This window comes from Peromyscus eremicus, chromosome 9 (assembly GCF_949786415.1).
Source record: "Peromyscus eremicus chromosome 9, PerEre_H2_v1, whole genome shotgun sequence".
Taxonomy (NCBI): Eukaryota; Metazoa; Chordata; class Mammalia; order Rodentia; family Cricetidae; genus Peromyscus; species Peromyscus eremicus.
Window position 1 is genome coordinate 55,965,651 of NC_081425.1, and position 22,967 is coordinate 55,988,617.

At 49.3% G+C, this 22,967-nt stretch overlaps 2 protein-coding genes across 3 annotated transcripts in view; one reads left to right on the forward strand and one right to left on the reverse strand.

Moving 5' to 3' along the window:
- Positions 1–22,967, reverse strand: part of Clu (clusterin) — a 57,647-nt gene that overhangs the window by 22,592 nt on the left and 12,088 nt on the right. The gene's annotated exons all lie outside the window — the stretch shown is intronic.
- Positions 4,143–22,967, forward strand: part of Scara3 (scavenger receptor class A member 3) — a 34,574-nt gene continuing 15,749 nt past the window's right edge. The window contains exons 1-3 of one of the 2 annotated variants that reach the window (XM_059273442.1): positions 4,143–4,387; positions 20,529–20,627; positions 21,807–21,926. In XM_059273442.1, coding sequence (XP_059129425.1) covers positions 4,381–4,387; positions 20,529–20,627; positions 21,807–21,926 — 226 coding nt within the window. In that variant the 5' untranslated portion in view covers positions 4,143–4,380. The remainder of the gene's footprint in view (positions 4,388–20,528; positions 20,628–21,806; positions 21,927–22,967) is intronic. The other variant, XM_059273441.1, reaches the window with a different exon arrangement.

Here is a 22,967-nt window from a genome sequence, read left to right on the forward strand (position 1 = left end):
ATGTTGACAACTGGGATGAACCATCACACTACCCTTCTATGCCAAGTTAATATGTCATTTCTACGTACGTGAAGTTTCTCAAACAAACTTAGAACTATATCAAACTTCCTAGTCTGTTCATCTGATTGGTATCTTTACATGTGTGGAATACATTGTTTTAATTACATAAATTTTCCTTTAATTTTTTTCATTCTTGCATATGAAATCATTTGTATGAATTTAAAAATGATATTTCCTAGTTTAAAGAGCTATTATAATTGCATTTAATTTATACTTTATTTTGGAAATATTCACATTTTTATGTTCTTTTTTCCTGTTTAGGTGCACAGTATGGCTACAAGTAACTTAAACTACCATTGTTATTATTTACTTTTAGTTAACAAACTAGTGATAATTATGACATTTTTATACTCTTAGGCCTTTGTCTAACATATCCGTGGTGTGAATCTTACACACCAATTGGCCTGCACAAAGTGCAATCAGGTAGCTAAGAGAAACTGACAACACTCACATAACTTTAAACACAATATTTTAATAATTGTTCCATTTTATTGTACTTATTATTCATCTTTTACTATGTCTAACGTATGAGTTAAGTTTTACCGTAGGTCTATATAGGAACAAACGAGTATCTGTGGTTTGTGCTGTCTACAGCTTCAGACTTCTTTCCACCAAGGGCCTGAAGACCTATTCCCTGAGCATAAAGGGGGGATCACTAAATGAGTGTCTTATTGGTTCTGGTTCTCGGCAGTGCTCTGAGTAACATCCGTTGATGGTGTTCACTACACAGGGCTGAAGAGGTTGTGGGTGTGGAAAGACTGCTCTGTTTGGTAACCAGGAGGAGCTGGGAGACTCCTGAGCATTGAGGCTTTTGTGGCAGGTAGCAGGAAAAGTGGAGATGCAGCCAGAGGCTCCCTTGGTGGGAGATGGGGGGTGCGCAAGAGAGTAGCAGGTGCTGGGGAGGTGGTGAGCCAGAGGCCGAGGAGGAAGAGTGAAGCTTGCAGGAAGAGTGAGGAAGGACTTTTGCCTCAAGTGGAAGAGAACTGATGGTGTCCATGGAACTCTCTGGAAGTCTTGAAAGCAGGGGGTTGGTAACACTTCTCGGGAACGCTGGGCTCCCCATCTTCATAAATCCCTGGTGCATCAACCATCAGTGGCCATACTTCTCCCTGGAAAAGACTTTTGCCTTTAGCCATTTCCTTTGACTTTCAACCCAGGTGGCCTATGTGTGTGCAGCCATCCACTCACTGCCTTCCACAGCACCAAATTGTACCAAACAGTCTCCCTACCCCTCTCTAACTACTGCAACCCAGGCCTCTGCTCTGACCTCCCAGCTTCCACCCTCTCCCAATGGCCTTGCAGCCTCATCCTTCAGTGAGAGGTGCTCCAGCTGACCCAGGCACAGCCCTCTGGTTGTGGGTAGAAAGTACTTGAACTTGCAGATGAAAGTGGTCAGCCAAAGGCTGGAATGGCTTCTATTAGACCCCCTGTGCTCCCCTCTCGCTTTGTGGCGTGGCTCTGCTCTGCTGGTTTCCTCTTTTTCTCACTCTACACCACACACAGCTGCAGCTACTGGTGTGTGCTAACCCTTCCTCACTCCAGAAAGCTGAGTTCTTCTCCCCAGAGTCCTTTTGGGACATGGAATATCTTTTGCATCCTCGGGGCTGACCCTTGTCCTTCTGGGCTCACCCAGGGTCCATCTGCAAGCAGAAGAGTTGGTTTTCAGGACTGATGATGGATGTTCCTCCATGGTCAGATTAATGGCCAGGATGCAAATATCCTCAGACCCAAAAAAGCCCTGGGAGTGGTACCCTAGTCCTTCACACAAGGGTGAGGCCCTTCCCCCACCAGCTACCGAAAACATGGATGAAATGAAGGACTACTCTTAAAACTCATTCTGGACTTTTCATGGTATTTTAACAAGTATTGAATTTAACCTGCCCGGGTTCAAATCCCACCATTCCCACTGACCAGCAAGCTAAATAAATACACCACTAAGCCTTCCCATGCTCAGTCTCTTTGAATAACAGAGACAAGGGTGGTGCTTATTTCACAGGACTGCGGAGAGAGTGTGATGGTTGATTTTGTCAACTTGACAGGACCCAGATCATCTAGGAAACAGAGTTCTGTGGGTGTCTGTGAGGGTGTCTCCAGGGAGGTTTAACTGAGTGGGAAGAGCCACCCCGAATGTGGGTGACACCATCCCAGGGCCCGGGATCCTGGATAGAATAAAACGGAAAGAAAGCCAGGTGGTGGTGCACGCCTTTAATCCCACCACTCAGGAGGCAGAGGCAGGTGGATCTCTATGAGTTCCAGGACAGCTGGGGCTACACAGAGAAAAAGAAAAAAATAAAAAGGGAAGGAAAGAGAAAGTGAGGCAAACACCAGCATCCACCTGTCTCTGCTTGTTGATTGTAGACACAATGTGACCAGATGCCTCGCCTTCCTGTGGCCACAGCTGGAGAAGCCGTCACGCTTCCCCTTCTGTGGTAGACCATGTGCTCGACCCAGGAGCCCAAAGAAACTCTTTTTTTTTTTCTCCCCCTTAAGCTCTTTCGTCACCATTTCACCATAGCAACAAGGAAAATAATTAATACAGAGGGTCAAACAAGTTAATGAAGAGGCGACCGACCCCTGAGATGAAGTCCCTTCTGATGGACATGACTGTCTACTCGGCACTTCCAAAGAAGTCCCCTGATGCAGGCTGTGACTCTCAGAAGCCCAGACTCGGGTGGCAGACAGTGTCCTGGCCTCCCTCCTTCCAGGCAGTGTGAGTTTCTGCTGATACACTCCGGGACACCGGGACACCGGCACTCCGGGACACCGTCTGCAAACTGTGGACGCCCAGGGCAAGGCTTAGCGGAGCACAGCTTTGCCCTCTCTGGTCTGCTGGATGAGTAGCAGCGTTGCGCTCTACCCCTGGCCCTGGGGCTTTAGTCCAGCCTTCGGTGAGGAAGACATGCAGGGGCGGGAGTGGACGGCAGGGCTGCAGCAATCAGGATGTAACAAGGGTGGGTATGAGTCTCGGGGCAGTAAAACTAGACCGGGACACATGTTAGGAATAGGAAAAGAGTATTTAAAAAAAGGAAAAAGAAAAGGTAAAGCCTCCCTCCACCCCAAGAATGAGAATGGACTAGTAAGCCCATTTGGGAAATGCCCCGAAGTGCTGGGCCAGGAGGTCATGTAGGTAACACCATTTCTCCCAAGTCTGTGTCAGAGAGACCTAGTGGGGGAGTTGGGGGGGAGTCCAGCTCTCCTCCACCAATTGGCTTTCTTTATGTTAATCTCGGCCATCTCCAGTCTCCATTCTTCAGCCACAAGAAGGGAACAGGCTAGGTTGTCCTCACTCTGGAGTCCCTGCTCTCTGCTGTCACCCACTCCATCTCTGGGCTATTGCTTAGTTGCTGGCTTTCCATTCTTTACTGACAGGTGATGTGTTCCCCACCTTCCCTCAACTTTGGGCAGGATCTGCAAGCTGGTAGGTGACTAGTAAACACGTGGTTAACATATGCTCATTAAATGCAAAATAACACACAGAGGGGGCTTTATGACAAGCGTCAACTTGGTGTCTGAAATAGCTTTCCCTCTAATATCCTTGACATCAGTGTCCCCGCCACATGTAGCGGAATTTGGGAGTGCTCGGGGCCCAGGTCTCCCCTGCAGACAAGAAGTTCAACATGACTGAGCTTGACAGTGGCAGAGAGCCATTGCAACCAAGAGGTGTCAACTACAGTTGATCAGGACTGAGGGGCTACCTGGAAGCGGAAGCTTGCAGTGTAGAGGGTGTGGATGGGGAGAGCACAGACCCGGTGCAAAACCAACAGTTGGCGGAGGACTGGTCCTTAATAATTCTTGCTCCTCCAGGTCCCTCTTCTTTGCAGATGGGCGAGGGAACTGTGCAGGGCTGAAATCCAGGGTCCCGGTCCCCGCCCACCACAATGGTAGCGGTGCTATGCCCCGGGGTGGCGAACCCTCCCTCGCACCCATCGCCGCGCACCAGGGGCACAAAGGGACCCGGCCGCGGCAGTTTTGAAAATATCAAGGAAGTTGATCTGGGCTGGGGCCCAAGCGGTGACGACGAGGGAGGGCGGGAGGAGGAGGGAGGGATGCGCGCGAGGCCAGGACGGCGGGCGCGGGGCAGCACAGCTCGCCCGGCTCCCGCGGGCAGCGCGGCGGCCCCAGCCTGCGACCCCCGGGATCCACCTCCGGCCACGCCGCCTGTGAAACTACACAGCGCCGCATGTATCCCCACACGAGCCCCAGTCCCGCGGGCCGTGCCTAGGGGCGGCGGTTGTTGCCTGGGGAGGACCCCGGCTTCCCGCTCCATCCAAGGCTACTCGAGCACCACCGGGCCCTGCAGAGGCCCGCGCAGAAGGGACCATGAAAGGTAAGCAGACTTCCTGGGAGCACGGAGATCATCCATCCTTCTTCCTCCAAGGCACGGGCCAGGGGCACCCTGGCGCCTGGGCTGCAAGAGGGCTGAGAATCCCCAGAGCTGAGGAAGGTGTTCCAGGTTGGGCCCCCTGCCTCTTTTACTATCCCTGAAGAGGGAGTGAGGCTGGAGGGGGTGGAGGGTGGAGGACGGGACGGGACAGGAAGAGTCCTGAGTCTGGGAAAAGAGAAGAGAGTGAGGGTGAACCATCACACACGGCCCTTGCAGTGCTGGTCTCACCGCCATTGCTCACCCCTCAAAACAAATTTAAAGTCCAGAGAAGATTCCGATCCGGTTCCCAGGGAGCCCAGAAAGATGCTTGGTGGAGATCACAGCTGAGGTCCCATCCCAAGGGCTCCTGCAGGCCCCACCCAGGCTTAAGCCGCTCTCTTCCACTAACTTTGGCCCCTTCCCCTCAAGACAATCATGCCAGTCAGAGTCGCAACTGAGTCCCGTCCTTCCTGACATCTGAACCCAGTCTGACCCTGCCTGACCTCTGACCTGGGGACCACGAGCAAGCCCTGAGGGCCAGACAGAGTTGGGATGGAAGGAGGAACCCTTCTTGATTCCAAGCTGCTGCTCCTGGGTCCTGGAGAGCTCCCTTCCTAGCCAGGGTTTGAGAAGCAGGCTTTGGAGGAATCATGAGGTTTGGGGTACTCTTTCTGGCGCCTGCTGGTAACCTTCCTCTAGCAGCGCCGGGGATGCTCGCGTTCTGACCGTGAGAACCTCGCCACTCTTCCCTTCCTAAGGGGACCTTTGGGATGGTGTTCAGGGTTCCAAACTCCTCTCAGGTGTAGCTGGGAAGATGCAGTTGTGCCAGGATGCCAGGCCCTATCTGTCAAGCCTGTTGCATCTGGAGCAGCTGTGGTTTATCTCTTTGGAACTCAAGGATTGGGCATTGAAGTGAAGGGAGCAAGGGTCTCCCAGACAGCTCCCTGACTCAATTCAAACTCTGTATTGTAGAGCGTAGGAGGAGATTGAGGCCCAGAGAGTAGGGTTGACCCTGAATGTGCCACATTTGCAGTACCCCCATGGGACCCACACTTTAAGGTACCACGGATGGTATCTTGAAATTCATAATGTTTTTTTTTTAACGGGGGATTCCCCCCTCCCCCACTTTAATTTTGTATTGAGCCCCAGGAATTTCACAGCTAGTACTATGGAAAAGCAGCCTACAACTCATTGTTAGCCAAAGGGTCTAGAGCCCAGGACTCTGACCTTCAGTCCAGAGGAGACCCATCCCTTTCTGCTTCCATCCCTCAGGCCTCTGGCACTTTCTGCCAATGCTTTCTGATGGCCTCAGGGGGTCTTAGACTGACAGCCCTGGGTGAGTCCCCTTGGCAGATGAAGAAGAGCCTTGCCCATGGGTCCCTGCTCCTAGCTGCTGCATCCCTGGAGCGCTCTCCTCCCATCTGTAGTCCTGGGGGAGGCCGTTTTCTGAAAGCTCTGAGGACACATCTCACTATAGTCTACAGGGCCACAGGCTGCCCTGAACCTTGCTGATGGTGTAAGGATGCTGTGTTTCTCAGAGTGCTTTTGACTCCCCCACCCCCAATTGCAGACAAAATATAAAAAGGCAACGACAGGGCTCAAAACCTGTGCTGGGGACAAAAGAGCAATTTTGAATGAATATTTCTTAGGAGGTTCCCCAGTGAGGAACAGAGGCAATTGTGAATCCTGCCTACTTACTCCTGAGCCAATTCTGGTGTCTCCCCAGATTCCAGGGTAACTCCCCTCCACAAGCTTCAGGTTAGCTCTTTAGAAACCTTCAGTGATTTCCTGAGACACCCAGGGGCCTCAAGGGTTACAGAGTTGCCAGGGGAGAAAATGATTGACTTGGTGTCTCCCCAGGTTCCAGGGTAACTCCCCTCCACAAGCTTCAGGTTAGCCCTTTAGAAATCTTCAGTGATTTCCTGAGACACCCAGGGGCCTCAAGGGGTACAGAGTTGCCAGGGGAGAAAATGATTGACTCCCAGCATGCCTCTTGCCCAGCAGCCAGAAAGAGCCATCACCTCTACCTATGATGGAAAGGGCAGGGTAGATGGAAAACAGCAAATATTTAGCCTTTGTGACCTTCTGAGTGAAGCTTTTTCTCACTGGAGTGAAAAAAGCATGGTGCCCTTCAGAAAGAGGGAGGGGGACTTTCCAAAGAGGCCCTTCCCCAAGGGAGGCTGGCTTTTCTGGCTCCTTCAAGGCCCCACCAATCTTCCAATTACATCTGCTGGCAAAGACCCATAATGTCCCCTGCTCGAAGCAAACACAGTGATGTGATGTTTTGTGGTGGGGATAGTATTTAAATCAGAAAACAGGCCTTTTGAGCACCCCAATGCCAGGGCCCTGCTCTGGCAGCTGAGGGTGGGGGGGGGAGGGGACCCCTGCCTGACAGTGGCTAGCCAGGCCTCCCAGGTAGTGGTGTCTTTTCACGTAAGCTGGCACCTGGCCTCTCTCACACATAAGCCTAGGAGCAAACAGCTGCCACAAGCCTCTTGGTGACAAGCCCACCTCAGAGTTTCCTACTGACTTGTGAGCCATTAACAGCCACCTGTGACAGGGGCTTGACAGAAAGCCTCCCCAGAGCCTCCCAGAAGGAGCCTGGTTGGCTATAAAGGCAGAAGCTCGAACTTCAAAGATGCCCAATCTGCAGCTCAGATGTATTTCTCCAGTCCTGGTTCGGTCTTTGTCTTTTCCTTCTCTGGGCCCCTTTCTCCTGAATGTTCCATGAGGCCCCGGGAGCTCTGGGCCCCAGTACTACTTGGTGAGCAGAAGTGATGTGGTGGGCGGTGGTGGGAAGCATGCGCTTGGTGTGTGTCTCTGTCCCTGAGAGATATGTGGCTCAGCTGCCTGCCCGTGTGTGGGAGAAGGACAAAGTCAGGCCCCACCACTCTCCAGTACTAGAGGAGTAAGCCATTCCCCAAAACTGAGAGAGGACCCTGAAACACAGAGTAAGAGCAGGCAGGGAGGAAAGAAGGTGGAAAAAATACAGCCCTGTGGGACTGGAGAGATGGTTCAGTGGTTAAGAATGCTGGCTGCTCTTCCAGAGGACTGGGCTCTGATTCTCAACACCTGTATGGTGGCTCACAGCTGTCGGTAACTCCAGTTCCAGGGGATTTGAGGCCCTCTTCTGGCCTCTGAGAGCACCAAGCACACACATGGTGCACAGACCTACATGTGGGCTACTTTGCCTACATGTATGAAATAAAAATAAATTAGTAAAACAAAAATACAGTCCTGTGATTGACGCTTGATTTTGGCCAAAAGGCTGAGAAACTATTCACACTGCAGAGGCCACCCCTCAGCTTGCCCTGGAAAAAGTTATGCTCATTCATGAGGCAGCAGGCTATCTCCTCCATCCCCAGAACTCTGGGCCCAGAAAGGAGACCAGGGTCAAAAACAAGGAGCTAATGGCACAAAAGTGAAAAGAGCCACCAACTGATCCAGGAGCCACAGAGGTCATAGGAACTTGGATGTTAGAGGTCAGCTCCAAACCATTAAAATTTCTCACACAAAAATTCTTCCCTGCTATCCATCTGTGGTAACTTTAAGACCAGAAGACTCATATCTCAGAGCTAATTTGTAAAAGAGGAAAAAGCACACTGCTTTGTAACAGGCACTGGTGGATAGCTTGGCAGTTCCCATGGATGCACAGCTGGTCTGGGTGTTAGAATTGGCATCTGGGGTGGTAGGATGGGCCCTGAACTCTTGCATACACTCCACCTGCATTCAATTATGTTGTGCCGTGTGTGTGTGTGTGTGTGTGTGTGTGTGTGTGTGTGTGTGTGTACATGTGTGTAGAGGTCAGCCCAGTCTAGCGCAGACAAGCTTTATCACGGCACTCCATAGGGCCCACTCCCCTCCTCAAGTAGGCTGGATGATGCCACAGAGAGGTATCAGAATATGGGTTTTCATAAGCATTCTGTTGCCCATTCTCTGGCACTCGAGACAGCTCATAATACTTGTTTGTTGTATCACGTGTTAACTGTAAACACACACTATGCTGAGCTCTTTTAGATCAAGAATCACACGCCATGCTATCCTCAGAATTGAGCCCAGGAAGTTGATAAAATGCATGCGTCTATTTAGTGAACATGTATTGACCAGATGTTAGATGCCAGGGTTCTTGTAGTCTTGAGACTAGAGTCCAAGAAAGATACAAAGAAGAGCTTAGATACCACCCTTCCTCTCAAGGAGCTTTCCTTTTGCTAGGACACAAGGTTTATACCCCATAATTATTATGAAAGAGGCTGAAAGTGGCCAGTGTTACAAGAGAGGCATCTAGGAAAGATTACGTACGTGTGTGCTTTTCTGGCTGGTTTTTTTTTTTTTTTTTTGGTTTTTTGTTTTTGGGTTTTTTGTTTTTGGGATTTTTTTTTGTCTTTTTGGATGTTCCTTGGCCTTGGATGTGAACTCCTGGGGTCTCACTGGGCACTTTCCCAAGTAGACCCAGCGTGAGTGTCCCATACACAGTTTCCCAAAGTCCTGGCCTGTGTTTCCAGTAATGTCAACATCTCTATTGGAGACTGCAGACCTTTCTTCAGAGTTCAAGGAAAGTACCCTCACTCCCATCTGAACCCAATCGGGACAGCTGCTTATTCTAGGATGTCACACTACCCCTTCCAGACAGCCAGTGTATGTGGGAGACCTGCTTCAGGGGATGAAGCACAGCAGCTGAAAAGGAAGCCACGTTGCTAACTGAGTAATCAGGACAGGTGCTGGGGAAAAACAAAGGGAGGGCACGGGCAGTGGACTCAGGAGTCCCAAAGGGCAAGTGCACGAACGTTCAGAAAGGGCTTCAGTTATGAGTTAAGGGTGAGGCAACTTGGATCAGAGAGCTTGGGAGAGGCTAGAAGTGGTGCCAGTGAGTGTTGAGCCTTGGGTACTTGAGGAAGTAGGCTGGCGGGTGTCAGATTTGCCTAGAGAAGCTGAAGGCCATGGGCCAGGGCAGCCTTGGGCCTCCTATTGTCCTTGGAGAATCTGAAAGGCTTGTCAGAAAAAAGGCACATTTGACATCTCTCACTAGACTCACCTATAACTTTATTCCTCTTATAACTTTATCCTGCGTTGGGAAACCTACTTTCAGAGGGCGAGAGGATGAGAGCAAGCTCACAATGAAGCTGAGAGGCATGCTTGAGGACACAGGCAAAGAACTAGACCTGGAAAGTGAGGCGGGGAGAGCGATTCATACCTTTGGTGGTGATCAGAGGTGAGGGGGACTTAGCAGGCTGTGAGGAAGCTGGCTGCATGCGGGAGAGTGAGGCAAAGGTGCGGGGACTTCGGCGTGAGGGTTTCAGGAGAATGGAAGGGGGTTCTTGGAGTAAGAAATGAAGCTGGAACTGAAGAGGTGGCCAGCACTCAATGGAAGGCAAAGGGATAGAAGAAAAGGGGAAAGAGCAGAAACAAGGAGATGGAGGAAGAGTGGGGGACCCTGTCAAAGATGATGGAGGAAGAGTGGGAGACCCCATCAAAGGTGATGGAGAAAGAGTGAGAGACCCTGTCAAAGAAGATGGAGGAAGAGTGGGAGCCCCTGTCAAAGGAGATGGAGGAAGAGTGGGAGACCCCGTCAAAGGTGATGGAGAAAGAGTGGGAGACCCTGTCAAAGGAGATGGAGGAAGAGTGGGAGACCCCATCAAAGGTGATGGAGAAAGAGTGAGAGACCCTGTCAAAGGTGATGGAGAAAGAGTGAGAGACCCTGTCAAAGGTGATGGAGGAAGAGTGAGAGACCCTGTCAAAGGTGATGGAGGAAGAGTGGGAAACCCCATCAAAGGTGATGGAGGAAGAGTGAGATACCCTGTCAAAGGTGATGGAGGAAGAGTGGGAGACCCTGTCAAAGGTGATGGAGGAAGAGTGAGAGACCCTGTCAAAGGTGATGGAGGAAGAGTGGGAGACCCTGTCAAAGGTGATAGAGGAAGAGTGAGAGACCCCATCAAAGGTGATGGAGGAAGAGTGAGAGACCCTGTCAAAGGTGATGGAGGAAGAGTGGGAGACCCTGTCAAAGGTGATGGAGGAAGAGTGAGAGACCCTGTCAAAGGTGATGGAGGAAGAGTGGGAGACCCTGTCAAAGGTGATAGAGGAAGAGTGAGAGACCCTGTCAAAACTGATGAAAGAAGAGTGGGAGACCCTGTCAAAGTGATGGAAAAAGAGTGGGAGACTCTGTCAAAGGTGTGGAGAAGCATTCATAAGACTTGGACGTTTACTTTCCTAGATGGTTATTTTATAAATTCAAAAACTTCAGAAAGGAGGGAAAATACAGCACTTATGAAATCCCCACATCCCAGAGCTGATAGATGGCAAGACATAGATGGACATATTTTCATAAAACTTTATATGTGCACATAGACCTTCCCCCCCAACAAGATAAGATACTATCTATATTACTTTGTCTTACACAGTTTTGTTATTTTTACATTTTTACATTTATTTTTTGGTGGGCTTGCCAGTGTGTGCTATGGTATAGATTCCATTTGGTGGCATTGGCAGTGTGTGCTATGGTATGAATTCCATAATTCACAGGCAGAAGTCAGAGGGCAACCTCTGGGAGTTAGTTTTCTCTTTCCATCATGTGGGTCCCAAAGACTGAACTCAGGTCTTCAGGTTTGGCAGCAAGTACCTTTACCCACTGAGCCACCTCTCCAGCCCTGTGTGTAGTTTTTTAAATTAACACAAGGTAATGGGGATGTAGACTCATAGTAGAACTTGTGCTTGGTATATGCAAAGCTCTGGGTTCAATTTCTAACATTAAAATATTTTTAAAGAGCTGGAGAGATGGCTCAGAGGTTAAGAGCACTGGCTGCTCTTCCAGAGGTCCTGGGTTCAATTCCCAACAACCACATGGTGGCTCACAACCATCTGTAGTGAGATCTGATGCCCTCTTCCGTCATGCAAGTACACATGCAGGCAGAACACTGTATACATAATAAATAAATAAATCTTAAAAAATATTTTTAAAGAATTTTTAAAAAGGATGCATATATTTTCCCCAGTAATAAACATAAATCTACATTTTTATGGAACATTTTTGTAATGTTTCATAGTATGATTCTGCAATAGTTTAATCAGCCTCTTATTCACGGGCATTGAAGTCATCCACATTTCCACTAGGTTTATTATAGCACTCAGTGGTCAACTCTGTAGGCACTTTTGCTGGCTGCATAGTTATCCTTTTAGGAAAGTTCCTAGAAGGGACACTTAGTCAGAGGAGAATATTCATTTGCATATGGTGAACTTAACCCTGATCTGTTCTGAATCCACATGGGTCCCCTCCCACACTGTCTACTTGTGCTTGAGTAAGATGCAGATGGATTGAGGGAGCCAGTGAAAGATAAAGGGGTTAGACCTCAGTGTCATCAGTCTTTTTAGAACTTCTGCTGCCTGGGGTGGGGATATCTTCCACAGTGCAGAGAAAACAGGCTGAGCACTGACAGCCTGCCCAGGAGAGAGCTACAGGCTCTCTGACCCTGCAAAAGGCTCTTGTTGGGGTTCAAGATGGGTTGTGGGTAGGTGGAGAGCAGGCAGGTGTACAGGCTTAGTGTGGTAGAGACTGGGAAGGCATGGGGGCAGGGTGCAAAGAGAGATGCTGGAGCCCGTTTGTGCAAGAGGAATGGCAGTCGTGCTCCAGAGAGTGAGCAGGCTGAGCTGCAGCCAGCCAGCGTGGAGCTTGAGACCCACAGATTTCAACTAAGAAGCTTCAACTCGGTGTTGCTCCATTCACAGGTATGGCAGGAGGAGGAGGAAAGAATAATCCAACCCAGCACTGGTATTATCCAGAGCAGCATTCTCCAACACAGGGCACCTCTGAATCCTCATTCCACAGGATCAATCAATGAATGTTTTTCCAGATTGACAGGAAGTTCTGAGGTCAAGTCAGTCTGAGAAACACAGAATTAGACATGCATTTAAATGTCTTTCTCTTTCCCTCAAGACTTTTTGAAATACTTGCTAAGAGCTTTTTATTTTTCTTCCCCCCTCAAAGGATGTTTTGGAACCATGCTCTGCGAACACACTTTGTAAAAAGGGTTTCTTGGAAGTTGGAAATTGGTCCTGAGGGGGATGGGGGTTGGGACGTGGTAATAGATGACAGCTGTGATTGGGTTCGGGATAGGAAAATAACCTTACCCAAAGTGGCAGGGACCCTTAATCTACATGGGAGTGTGCCTTAGGCTACTCCTGTTGCTGCCTTCTCGGCATCCATAGCACAGGGAGCACACCGCTGCTGTCTTACAGAAGAGGAGGCTCTGCGGAGGAGGGTGTCACAGGAAAGGCATCAGGGAACCCGAGAAGTGAGAAAGGGTGGCATTCCACAGAGCAGATTGGCAACAAGGATCAAGCAGACTGCTAGCTCCCATCTCTACCATCCCACTAAAGTCTTGGGGCTCCAGGGAGTGGAGGAGGAGCTGTTTCTACTTAAGATTCTAGTGTGGGTGTGATCGGGATGGTTGCTGTCTGGGCTGAAAAGTCCTAGCTCTCTTCTCAAAGAGATGTGATGTCATCCATTGGGGAACTGCTTAGAAATGGGGTAGACATTGGGGTTATCAGAGGGTTAGAGTTAGCTTAGGCTAGCCCTAAGTTAGGATGACAATGAAAACCATGGGACCCCAAATGCCAACAGTGAGTAACAAGGGAGAGGAAAGGGAGTATATTGTTTAGATAAAGGAATTTATCCTTGTTTAGGATAAATCAAGAATGCACTCACAATGTCTACAGCCACCAAGAACACTGTGAGAGGTCACAGAGAGAAGGTCCAGAAGGAGGTGGCAGGGATAGAAGGGACCTAGATCCTCACAACAAATAAGTGTAAGGGCGAAGACTAAACGGGAAAGGGGTTGAGAGTGAAGACACCACAGGAGCACCGAGCCTCTCAGTGCCAGCTCGCTGAGCTGAGCACACAGATGGGAACCAGAGGCCTGGCTTCCTTGGAGCTGAGAGGGACAGAAGATTCCCACCAGGCTTCAGAGGAACCCACAAAGCCAAGGAGAGGGGCAGTAGCAGGCGGCTTCTGATGAAAACAACCCTGGAACCCTAATTATAGCATTCCTCGACCTTAAACTATAGCTGTCCTGAAACTTTAAATATAGCATTGGCTCCTGAGAAGGTTTCCCACATCTTTATTTTTTCTGTCCCAATTGGCTGTTTGGAAAACCCACTCTGAACTCGGCTGAAGATAGTCATCAAAATATGTTCCTTGGAGTGCCCAAAGAAAGACCTTTTATATTCCTCGAATCTCCCCCTTCTGACTTGTGCAGAAGAATTTGATCCCAGGGTGGGGGGTAAGGGTGGGGGGGAGGGATGAATCAATCACACATTTCTTGGTCAACCAGAAGAAAGCTTGTGTCAGAGACGGTGTCTGGGTGAGCAGATGGCTAGCGCTAGAGCATCCCGGATGTTTTCCACCTACAACGGGAAAGGTTGAACCAGGCTCGACCCTAAGAAAGTCAGCAGCTACTGCAACCCGGTGCCAAGACATGCACCTACCAATCCAATATTCTACCTGGCTCTTGCAAGCAAAAGCTTAAAAACAAGGAATCCCTCCTCTCTGGCCTTCCTTCTGGCCTTTAAGCTGGAGATTACGCCCCCAGGTACCAGTGGAACAGAAGCCCTTTCAACCCTGCACTGTTTGCTGTTACCTTATGAAGCTGGCTGGCAACACTGGCCTTTAAAGGCTGTTTGATGTTTTCCCTTTTTTTCCAAGCACATTGCCTGCAGTGTGGGCCACATGAAGAGTAGCACCCAGCTGGCTGTCTTCTCTAGGTAAAAGCACTCCAACGTCGTCACAGTTCAGATTCCTTGTGGCCTTGGGACAAGGGAGGCAGTGACTGGTTCCCAGAGCCTTAGATATTTGCCCTGATTCCCAGGGACCATGCTGTTCTAAGTGTCCCTCAGAGGGGCTTCACGAAAGTTTTTAGGTCTAGAAATGTCTTGTCCGCTCCAGTGTCCTCGTCCAAGCCCAACCTGTTCCTGATGCTGAGAGCTGTAGGAGGAAGAAGAGAAAACATGCAGCATGTACCTGCAATGGAGGATACTCCTTCCTGGAAGCTTAGCCTGCTCTGGACACCTCCGCCCTATCAGAACAAGGCTCTCCTTGCTGTTCTGGACACCCAGCCACCCTTACATTTTACAGAAAGGTCACCATAACTTTGGGCAAATCCAAAGTCCTAAATGTCACATATGTTCTTGTCCCTACCCTCCCACCCACTCCTCACCCAAACAGGAATCCTTCTGGTTTTAGGAAAAGAATGTCTTATCCAGTCTCTAGCTAGCTCTGTAGAAGGGAGGGAAGCCCCACCTCAACTCTGCTGCCTCCCTCGGCCCCCTCCTCCCCACCTTCCATTTCCTGGCAGTTCAAGCCTGAAGCCCCTGAGTGATCATTTTGGCTCTGGCGTGTTAAGCTCTTGCAAACCTCATGCATCAACACTCCCTTGGCCATAGAGAATACCAAGAATAAAACAGATTGAAACCATATTTCTAATGGTTAATCTTCATTTGTTTTTAAATTAAAACGAGCTCAGGATTGAACCAGCAGAGAACATTCAGGCCTTCAGCAAGAGTCAGCAAGCTACCTTGACTGATGCCCACGCAGCATCAGCTCTGGGCTGACCTGAAGGAGGTAACATGGTGCTGGGGGTGGGGGCGGGGTGTCTGATGAGTAAACAGACGGCAGGTCTGGGTGGAAGGGTCCTACCCCAGCTCTCATGTGCAGTCCTGTAGATACTGCATGTGTGTTGAGGTCTGGCCCCAGATTCCTGGACATCAAGGAGCCATTACCATCCTAGGGTCTTAGTAATGGGATAGCAGTGACTCTGACTTGTAAGTTCCCTTCTGAGAGCTAGTGTACCCAACACCAAGCCAGCTTGGCCCAGAAGGCTGGGAAAATGGGGTGATAAAGGAAAACTGTTCTCCTGCCTCAGGGGACCACATCTGGCCTGGCACCAGGGGTGTGCTCTGCTTCCCTTCTGGTTTCCATTCATCTTCTCACCAGTGAGGATTTCCTCACTCTCCTGTCTGCAGGTCCATCTGGTCCCCAACCAGAACAAGCTCAATGAGACATAAACACAGGGAGTTGGTGCTTACAAAAGACTTGGCTTGAGGGAGCCCCACAAATGCTTTGGATTATGTTCTCATTAAAGCGAGAGAGGCTAAAGTGGTAAGCTGCCGAAGTGTTCCAGATATGGGCCGACCAGAGTCCCTCAGGGCAGGGCTCTAAACTGGACAGCAGGAAGTCGGGGGACCAGGCAGAGGAGAAGCCCTCCGTGGGGACTGGGGAGGGCTGCGAGTTACGGAGCAGCTGAGATGTCATCACGGGGAAGAGAGCCAACTCAGGAACTGTCACTTCCCCTCTGTGGAGCGAGCACTCCTTGCCGTACAGGAAAGTGGTGGTCCTCATTAACTCCCACTTGCTAATGGCAGGCAATTGGAGGGACTCTCACTAGGGGAGCAAGGGTGTGACAAAGCTGCTCTGGGAGGAGTGTTTGCTGAAGGCTGGTGTCAGCCAGGCTTCATTTAAATCATCCCAGATTCCTTGCAAAGGCTATAAACAGTGGAGTGATGAAATATCCTCTGGAGCCAGAACAGGGAGGAGGCCCTATCACGAGGGAGGGCCGAGAAGCACCACTAAGGGGAGAGTGAAGGGCATGGACAGGAAGGAAGGGGACTCTCTCTGAGGGGCTCCGCGGGAAGATCTGAGCAGCCCTCATAGCACGGTGTTCTAAAGAGCTCGTCGGCCGAGCCGCCCTAGCTAGCCACTGAGGTTTAGTTAGACAAGCACAGAATGGCCCAAAGAATTCTAGTCCTCCTAGCCCGAAGCTTTTGGGAAAGAGATCATCACTCTGTAAGCTGTAAGCTGCCCGGGCAAAGCAATCCTTGTAAGCCGCTGGCAGATTGATGGAGGGTTCACAGCCCAAGTTGCAAAGGAAAGCTGAAAAGGTTGATTCCACGGGGTTGCACGTAAAAAGATGTGTTGTACCCCATTAAACTGTGCTTCTCATCCCTATTTCCCTCTCCCACTCTGCCATTCTTCTTTACAGTGCTTACCAGCACGCATGCGCGCGTACACACACACACACACACACACACACACACACACACACACACACACACACTTTCTCATCCAGCTATCAAATCCAGAGACTAATTTCTCTAATTTCTTATACCATATCCTTCTCAGCCCACTTGTAGGGATCAATTAAGGCAGTGGAGTAGGGAAGTTTTTAAGGCCCAACACTTCCATCTTCAGCCTCCCTCAACTCAGAATTCCTCTGGAGGTGGGGCTCTGAGTCTTGGGATCAGGAGAGCCTCCGATGTCTTCAGGTGTAGCTGTAGAAACACTAGCAGAAAGCATGTTGTTCCGGTTTCAGAGCCAACGTTGTTGCCCCTTTCTTTGAACCAGCCTGCCCGCCCTTAGGACTCAAGCCCCAGGAATGAGAGCTCCCTGCTGAGTTCCACAGAGGCTCAATCCACAACCCTGGAGTGCATGCAGCAAGGGACAGTTCAGCTGTGACAGACCTGGGGGCTAAGCAGAGGGGGCTTATGGCAGTGATGGGACCCTCCTCCCCAACTAGTCCTCTCAAGGTTGCCTCTACTTCTCAAGTGTTCTTGCCCACTGTCTTGGTTTTTATTCCTGTTGCTGTGACAAAATATTCTGACAAAAGGAACTTAAGGGAAAAAGGGTTTCTTTGGCTCACAGTTAGAGGTACGGTCCATCATGGTGAGGAAGTCAAGACAGCATGAGCCTGAATCAGCTGGCCACACCATCCACAGTCAGGAAGCAAAGAGTAATGAATGCTCACGTCTCATCTCCCTTTCACCACGTATATATTCCAGGATCCCAGCTAGGGAATGGTGTCACCCACCGTAGACAGGCCCTCCCACCTCAGGTAATTCTAATTAAGATAATCACACTCTAGGGATGCCCAGGGGCCCATCCCCAGGTGAATATAGATTCTGATAAATTGACAATGAACTTCATTAAGCACCCCATCTTCTCTGCATCACAGTTTCCCAGTTGATTACAGAGGTCACAGGGCAGCGTTGGGGACATGAAGGCACAGGGGCCAAAGGTTTACAAAACCCCAGAGGGCTGTTGGACATTGTTACAGCCCTCCAAGTTCTTCCAGCTTAGTGAAGTGCCTGTCCCTTCTCCTTTCTACCCTCTGATCTTGGAGTTGCGGGAGGAATATTTCTGGAGAGCTTTTGTTCCTCACTCACAGTTATAGTATGTGGGCCAGAGAGGGAAGATTTTTGAATCCAGATCTTGGCTTCTCCACTTGTATTGTGTGTGCCGTTAGTAACATTCTTAATGTCTTTGGCTCTCAGTCTCTTTGACCATAAAACTGATACTTTAGGCTGTAAAATTTATAGGATTGTCATGATGGTTGCCTTGAGGCCAGACCCAACACTTCACCACATTTCAAAAACGAAACCGAGGAAAGCAAACTGGCTGCTTCCAGCATATTCTTTGAGCTTTAAACTTTAGGTAAGAGGTAAACGACAAATGTATTACCAAATGCTCAGCTAAGATGAAAGAAAAGAGAGGTCTCCAAGGATTAACCAAAACAAGCCCCAAAGAAGGTGAATTCTTGGGAGAGAAACAAGAGGAGGAGGATGGGGGAAAGGAAATGGGGAGGGCAGAGACATTTAAACCAGGAGCTCAAGCCAGAGGGGGAACAAATATAGGGTTGAGTGACCGTATCATGGGCATGGAGTCTGCAACGTATGAGATGATGGGAGCATGTGACCATGAGTCCTACAGGGAGCAGCTGGGCCACTTCTCCCACAGCAAATTCTGGACCCCAGAAGCTGTCCCTCTTGAGCACTGCCATCACTGTGTCTCGCTCACCTTGGGACAGTCCAAGACCTTTCTAATTGGTCATGACACTCACTCTGATTGGTCAGTGTCAGGCCATACTCTCAGTAAAGATTCTAACGTGTATCCCAGCTGGTTCCTCTAAAAATGGGGAAAGAGAGGAACAGGGGCTAAGGGAAAAGGGCCATTTGGCAGAGAGCTGACCAGAAAACCTGGCATCTCCAGACTCCAAGTAGAGTCTCTCTCTCTGTCTCTCTGTCTCTCTATGTCTCTCTCTGTGTGTCTCTGTCTCTGTCTCTCTCTCTGTCTCTATGTCTCTCTCTGTCTCTCTCTTTCTCTCTCTCTGTGTCTCTCTCTGTCTCTCTGTCTCTGTCTCTCTCTGTCTCTGTCTCTGTCTCTCTCTCTCTCTGTCTCTGTCTCTGTGTGTGTGTGTGTGTGTGTGTGTGTGTGTGTGTGTGTGTGTGTGTATTAGGAGCTGAACCAGGGCCTCATACATTGTAAGTACTTGCTTTATCCCTGAGGTACAATGTCCATCCACCACAAGCCTTTCACCAACAATTTTTCAATGTACAAGATAAAATATGGAGATAATTGGAGTTAAACTCATAAATGCATTTGTTTTTATTATGAGACCCATTGGGGTATGCCAGCAGATTGGTATATGCCATGTAGTTAGAAGTACAATTTTTATGTCCTTCTTTGAGAGAAACTTGTTAATTACCTTATCATTAAAATGTCTTTATAGTCCAATCCAGTAAATTCACTTGCAGGAACTGTATAAAGTCATTAAAGTATAAAAAAAGAGGAATTTTTTTTTTAACCAGTCATTTGAGCTGTAGCTTCAGGTGCCGTGGCAATGATATATATAGCTTGGGGTGGAGAGATGGCTCAGCAGTGAAGAGCACTTGCTGCTCTTCCAGAGGACTGGAGTTAAATTCCCAACACCCTTGTCAGGAGGCTCACACTGGCTACAACTCTACCTCCATGGGAATCCTATGCCCCCTTCTGGCCTCTATGAGCATTGCACCTACATGCACATACCCACATACCCTACACAGGCACACACACACATATACACATAATTATAAATAAAATAAAATATTTTTAATTGCATATATGGCTATTGTTAAGACATGTAAGCAGAACTTTCTCTTGAGAAGCCCACAGTCACACTTGGGTATATTCTGTTCTTCCTGAGTATCTCTCTATTGATGATCAGACCTAAACCTACGTTAAAATCTCATTTTAGCCGGGCGGTGGTGGCGCACGCCTTTAATCCCAGCACTTGGGAGGCAGAGCCAGGCGGATCTCTGTGAGTTTGAGGCCAGCCTGGGCTACCAAGTGAGTTCCAGGAAAGGTGCAAAACTACACAGAGAAACCCTGCCTCGAAAAACCGGAAAAAAAAAAAAATCTCATCTTAATGAGCTCTAACTCTTCATTAAAAAAAAAAAAAAACATGCTAGTTATGACATGTCTGTGCATGCACATACACACCTGTAGATTAAATGAATAAAATAATTTACATTTAAATATTTAAATAAATAAAACTAATTTTTTAAGTGGGGATCAAAGATGCCTCGTCTAAGTAATTTAGGTTCCATCCTTGGCTTTTATCCCCATTTCCCAGAGCAAAGTCCAAGTTGGCCCCACAGTTGCTCTTCCTCTTTATTAGAACACCTTCCTCATCATTGTTTTCCTAGGAAGAGGAGACGAGAGGAGAAGGGAAGAACAGTTTTCTCAATAATGAGATGCCTCACTTAGGTCTTATTTAGGAATCACCTGACTCGGGACCCCTTTGACACCTCAGTGAGTCTCCAGTGAAGTACATACAGGAGGCAAGATGTACTCATCCCCTATCTGCCCACCTCTTGATTTCTGTTTCCTCCTTCCTAGCTTGACTGGACACAGTCTTGGAGCCCATGCAAGGCCAAATCAGATTCGTGCCTGCAGCAGGCAAATTCTGCTTCTGTTCCATGTGCTGGGCAGATCAACACATTGTTATATCTCTTTGTTCCACCTCTAGGGGTCTGAACAAGGTGCAGACTAGGTGGGCCTGTGTGTCTTCCTAGACTGTGGGAGATGGGCACATCTCTTTACCAGATGGGTGAGATGTCTCAGTAACTTGGCTTTCGACGTCTTAACTTTGCCCATTTCTCAGCTTACATCAGGTCTCAGGTGGACTGAATTGCACCTAGGGACTGGGTGGGCATGGGATGTGAGCCTTGATACCAGATGGGAAGCTAGAGAGGGAAGGAAGTGGCTTGGTGGTCAAGGTAGGGTCTGACCCAACTGGTTCCATTGCAGTGAGATCAGCTGGCAGTGACAGGGATGTACTGTGCATTACTGAAGAGGACCCGGCTGGTGAAGACGAGGACATGCCATCCTTCCCATGCACCCAAGAAGGTAAGTACTCAGGGACTTCCTATCTCCTCTGTGAGCTGAGAGTTCACTGTCTTCATCTCTAGACTGGTGAGCAATGTGTCTAAATGGGTGGCATCAGAATTCTTGCCCTCATTTTCCTACTGTTCCTTGGAGAGGGAAGGGCAGAGCTGTGCAGCCTGGGACTGTGCAGTATGGATGAAATCAGCATTTGGAGGAAGTGTCGTATGCCTCCAGGGCTCCCCCTGAGCCCCTACAGGAACCCCTACCAACTCCCCTAGCCAGACGCTCTGTGCCCAAGGCCTGTCTTCCACTTTGTTGCTCCTGCTATTTGAGTTGCTGGTTGGACTAGGGCCCTCAGTGGCATTCAGTAGATTACACCTTATGTCCTTTCCCTGACTGGACATTGTACGCACCCAGTGATGCCCCGGGCCTGCCCTCAGAATTCCGAATTGATTCTAGTGTGCCATGTGGACCAGGAACTAGGTCTTTAATCACTGCTGTAGTCATCATTTGAAGCTAAGCCGAACTCACCTTGGGGCCTTCATACACTCTCAGTGGGCGCTGGTCATCTCCCAGGGTTCCCAGGAACACCTGCTTCCTCTCCCCTCTGTGCAGCAACCTGACTGGTGGACTTTAACTCCCTGTCTGGTTTCCAAAACAGCCACAGCTTATCTGTCCAGTCTGAAAACTGATGACCAACTTCTGGCGTGCCTGGGGCTGAGCGAGTCCCCAGGAGTGGGACTTTACATCTTAACACTGACACACTCTCTAAAGCATCATGATTTGCCCCTGTTGAGGAATTATCATGGCAGGAGAGTTCCAGTACTGTAACCCAGAAAGTCATGGGCAAAGTGAGTTGTGCTGAGCACTCAAGAGAGCAGAGCATTAGGCAGTGGGGTGAGCAGGCTGCTGGGATTGTGGACCACTGGTAGGGCCAGTGTACAGAGGAAAGGCATCTTGCCACTTTGTGGGCTGAATGAAGATACTGCCAAGAAAGAAGGACTGGTAAGGAGGGGGTCGGGTAGTCTCTGTCTCCTCTACTCCAGAAAGTTCTAGAAATTCAGTCTAGGTAGGAGCAAGTAAGAGATAAAAGTGGAAAACTCCCATTGTGAGCCCAGCTTGACAGGAACATGGAACTGAGCATTCCACTCCAGCCTTCACCACTGACCTAAGCCACCACCGTCTCCTTGTCCTTTGCAGGCCGGCCAGGACCCCGCTGCAGCCGCTGTCAGAGGAATTTATCTTTGCACACGTCGGTGAGGATTCTGTACCTCTTCCTGGCTCTGCTCCTGGTGGCCGTGGCTGTGCTGGCCTCTTTGGGTGAGTTCAGAGTTCCTTGACCCTGGTTGCCCGGGAGTGGCTGATTAGATTTCTACACCAAAAGCACCCCTGAGGAGACAAGCACTCCACATCTGTCTCCTGCAACCCACACAAGCATCTTCCTGGCTCGGACTTCATTGTGGCTAATCCTCTAGGAGATTAGACTTGTTTCTAATCTCTGGTTAAGAGTTAGCTATAGGGTTTTGAGTAGAAGAGAGAAACCAGACGAGTTTGACAGGTCTGTGTTGGAATCCTTTGGGAGTTTTCAGAACTACTGATGCCCTCTCTTATTCCCAGGGTAATAGAGTGGATCCATAACTTTCAGCTCTCCAGGTGAATCTGTTGTAGAGCCCTGGATTTTGACCACTGGATCAAGTGGCTTCTAAGACCATCCATGGTCTGTGTGTGTGTGTGTGTTGTACAAGATAAGATTGGGTACCTACCACCTGCATCAAGCTTGCCTTCGGTATTCATTAAAATGTAAATGTCTGGGTCTTACTAAGACCTACAAAATCAAAGTCCTGAAGGTGAGGCCAGGAGACCCAACTTTCGGTGCTTCTCATATACAGTGCTGTCAGTGTGCCCACGGTGCTATCATATGGCTAGGTTCAGGTAGATTCTACTTTCTGGATTCTAAGAGTTTACGGTAAATTATCTAAAATCAGTTTGGTCCCATCATACTGAAATCTGTTTGTCCCAACCTGCTTGATACTAGTGACAGGGCTGGAAGTAGTGAGAAGCAATGGAGGCCTGAACGACCATCACCCAAGGTGCTGACCCTGAGAGGGAACACCCTCCAGCAAAGGCATGTGGTCATGCTCCTGGTTGGGGGTATTTGGGAACCAACACCCCTGGCTGTATTAGTTACATTTCTTTTTGCTTTGACACCAAGCAACTTCAGGGAGGGAAGATTCATTCTGGCTTATCACTTGAGAGCGGTCCATCATGGTGGGTGAGGCACGGCAGTAGGAGGAGACGGCCAAACACATTGCCTCGTCAGGCAGAAGGAAGAGAGCAGAAGGGAGGTGGGGCCTAGCTATA